Source organism: Drosophila suzukii, chromosome 2L (genome assembly GCF_043229965.1).
Source record: "Drosophila suzukii chromosome 2L, CBGP_Dsuzu_IsoJpt1.0, whole genome shotgun sequence".
NCBI lineage: Eukaryota > Metazoa > Arthropoda > Insecta > Diptera > Drosophilidae > Drosophila > Drosophila suzukii.
The window spans coordinates 2,308,158-2,311,224 of NC_092080.1; the positions used below are offsets into that span (position 1 = coordinate 2,308,158).

General features: G+C 43.5%; 1 protein-coding gene across 2 annotated transcripts; it reads right to left on the bottom strand.

The window, feature by feature from the left end:
- Positions 1-454: 454 nt before the first annotated feature.
- Positions 455-1,491, bottom strand: LOC108011330 (uncharacterized). 2 transcript variants are annotated; one of them, XM_017076451.3, is made up of 5 exons: positions 1,335-1,490; positions 1,178-1,274; positions 930-1,120; positions 678-869; positions 455-608 (listed from the first exon to the last, which is right to left on the bottom strand). In XM_017076451.3, the coding sequence occupies exons 1-5, from the start codon at positions 1,398-1,400 to the stop codon at positions 585-587; spliced, it is 570 nt and encodes a 189-aa protein (XP_016931940.2). In that variant the 5' UTR covers positions 1,401-1,490; the 3' UTR covers positions 455-584. The 2 variants fall into 2 exon arrangements, with proteins under 2 accessions (XP_016931940.2, XP_016931932.2); XM_017076443.3 differs by having other exon boundaries at positions 465-869; positions 1,335-1,491.
- Positions 1,492-3,067: the final 1,576 nt, after the last annotated feature.

The window sequence follows — 3,067 nt, forward strand, 5'->3', positions numbered from 1 at the left end:
TGGTGGTCGGCCCAGAGGCGTCGAAAGGGGGCTTTCGAGGGGCAGGGTCTGTCAGGGCAGACGGCATCGTAACCGGACCCCCGGGCTACATGGACGTCTGCATTGCGCCATGCAAACTCGAGCTGCGGCAGCAACAACTCATTTTTCCCATTTTGTATTATTGACAAAGAGGGGACGACGGTCGACTGCCGATTTTCATTGAATATTTTTCGGCCTCGAAACGAGGGCCTGGAGAGGCCTTTTGGAGTCAGGGCTTCCAGACTGAGTCGGGAGTTTGTGCCGGGGGCTAGCAAACAGTTTGCACCACCAACAATGCTCGAGACTCTCCAGCTCGACATTCTGCTGACCTCAATATTTGTTCAACTTTTCAGCAACAATTTTGCTATGCGATTTTGGCCCCCTCAACCCACTGGCTGTCATAAATGCCTGCAGTTTTGGCAGTTTGTGCAGTGAAAGTGATTTTCGGATGGGTTCAGTTGGTTTATTGCTTTGATTTGCTGCTGCTAAACTTCTGGGGCTGTGGCTGTGGGTGTGGGTTTGGCGTTTTGGCCAGCAATCAGTGCCGGCAAATCAAATTTCATGCCTCAAACAAGGATCCACTGGCTGAGCTAAAGGAACATGGCCAGGTTAAAGAAAGGGCTGCCAACTCCCAGGGTTCCCTGGCCACGGGGACTCACCCATATTCGGGCCAGGAGGCGGCACACCAGGAGCCCCTGGCACACGGGGCCCACACACAGGATCGCAAGGAGGCGCATGCCGTGGGCGTGGCTGGTGGCCAGGACCAGCTGGCAAATGGCCGAGGAGAAACAGACGAACATCACGAAGTTGGACACCAGCACCAAAGTGCTAATGAAGGCCAACTTGCAGCGCTGCCGGGAAATATAAGGAGTTTGACCACCACAAAGACACAAAGAGCAATCACTTCTTACGGGCACCAGGAGAGCCAAATTAAACGGCAACAGCAGGGCCAGATGATGCCTGAAAAGGACCTCAAAGAACTGCCAGCTGGATGACCTGAGGACCTCGTGCCAACTCTGATGGGATCCCGAAGGCACGTTCTCTTCATATACCAAAGGTACATAGTAGAAGGTGTTCACCGGTCCATCGGAGTTAATAGAAGCTGTCCAGGGAAAATTGTTACAGGTTATAGGATCAGGATATAGTGATTGTAACCCACCCTGAGCTAGGTGCTTGAACATATTGATCACATAGTACAGCAGAAAGTTATGCAGGATGAGCAGCAGGGCGTCCTTCTTCAATGGATGTATTGATCGCTATGAAGAACATACATTTTCGATTAATATCCTAGACATAATGCACATATCATAGCTTACAAAAATCAGGAAAATCTGGTAAAGAAATATAATGCACGTCACTACAAGTTCATGCACATCGGCCATTGTAACTAACTCTCCTACAAATTGTTAGTAATTTAGAATAGATGTACCGAAACTGAATGTTCAATTGATAGACAATTAGGTCGTGGATATCTTAGAAATTATACAACAAAATATAAAATTTTAAATGAAAATAAATAAGTGCCCTTGGTTGCCCAGGACCATATTGAATAAATATGTTTGCCTGAAGTCAAAGGTAAATTACACTATTACTGCTTGAATTAATTCAAAATGGCTTGGCCAGTTTCCAGATAACCCTGAATTGTTTCCCTTTTATTTACAGTATCTGTATGGCAAAGGCAACGCCATTCATCAAGATGCAAGAACAACTTCTCCAAAGGGGTCACCTCAATTATTATGCTTATAATTAAGAGTATCCGGCCGCAGGTATTCTCAGCCAGCTCATATCCTAATGGCTTACAATTACCAATTAACAGATTATTGCATTGACCGAAGTGCTTGATGAAGATGCAGGTCAGAGTGCCCGATGCCGAAGCCTGCCGTAGTCGGGGCAAAACAAAATAATTTAATTTAAATTTCCAGCATGTGCAAATAATGTAAAACATTTCTGCACATTTTAAGTGCTGCTGCAAATTGACTGTCAGTCAGGCAAAGCGGCCACAAACATCAGAAACTGCAGCGACAACGACAACAACTTTCGAACAACTACAGCCACAGGAATAAGAGTTGCGAAAACAACGACCACACAATGGCAACTGCAAGGGAATTTTCGCATATTATGCAAACAATAAACATTGTTAATTAATTTACTTCAACTCGAACGAGAACTGCACTTTGGCTTTGGCTCACTCCAGCGAAACGGATGACTTTAAGCTTCTCTGCGTGGATGAGTTGCATAAGGAAGTATTCCCAATTTTCCACCATTTTGAAAAATTAAGAAAATTAAAGATCAAATTTTAAAAACCCCATAAAATATCTGGGAATTTGGTTGTCTATAAATATTTCAAAAAAATATATTGACTAGTTGCATAAGAAAGTTTTCCCGCCATTTATTGAATACTTAAAATAAATTCCAGAACTTAAAATTCTTTAAAAATACCTGGGAACACGGCTATCGGTAAATACTTCATGTAAAATATATTTACCATACCAAAACCCCGTTGCAATGCACACGAAATTAATTTGCAGAACAACTACCGGGGCTCTCATGGAATTCACTTAATAACGCTTATATGATATGGCGCTTACTTCGGGCTTTTGATAACTTGTGGCATATTTCAGGAGCACTGACTATAATAATGCTCCATGCAAGCGGTATCATTATAAATAATGACTCTGATTAAATATGATGTAATCCTTTGCCAGGGCTGCCATTTCGGGAATTTTTTTTAAATGCTGCAAACTTAATTAAACATTAATCATAGGCGGCTGGCGGGGAGAAATCGGGTTGAAGGATGAGATAAGGCGATTGGAGGATGGAACAGACAAGTGCATTAATTAACGGTCCGCTGTCCCTGGTAACTGACCATAAAGGATTTGCGTTATTAATTGAACGCTTTTCGGATCAATATTCTACAGTTCTCGCTGGGGTCTGCGCACTTTCAGGCCGCACCATCTACCTTACATTATTTTCAGTAATTTGTTCGTTTTGGGCCATTTAGGAATAACTGTCACGTACGTCTGGCATGCCCACACTTACCATTTCATCA

Bases quoted from the DNA above. Each gene is read 5' to 3' on its own strand.
- LOC108011330 (XM_017076443.3), bottom strand. From the start codon at position 1,400: ATGGCCGATGTGCATGAACTTGTAGTGACGTGCATTATATTTCTTTAC. The intron at 1,121-1,177 runs GTGGGTTACAAT...TTCCCTGGACAG, and splicing joins GTTCAAGCACCTAGCTCAGG to CTTCTATTAACTCCGATGGA. The intron at 870-929 runs GTAAGAAGTGAT...ATTTCCCGGCAG, and splicing joins ATTTGGCTCTCCTGGTGCCC to CGCTGCAAGTTGGCCTTCAT.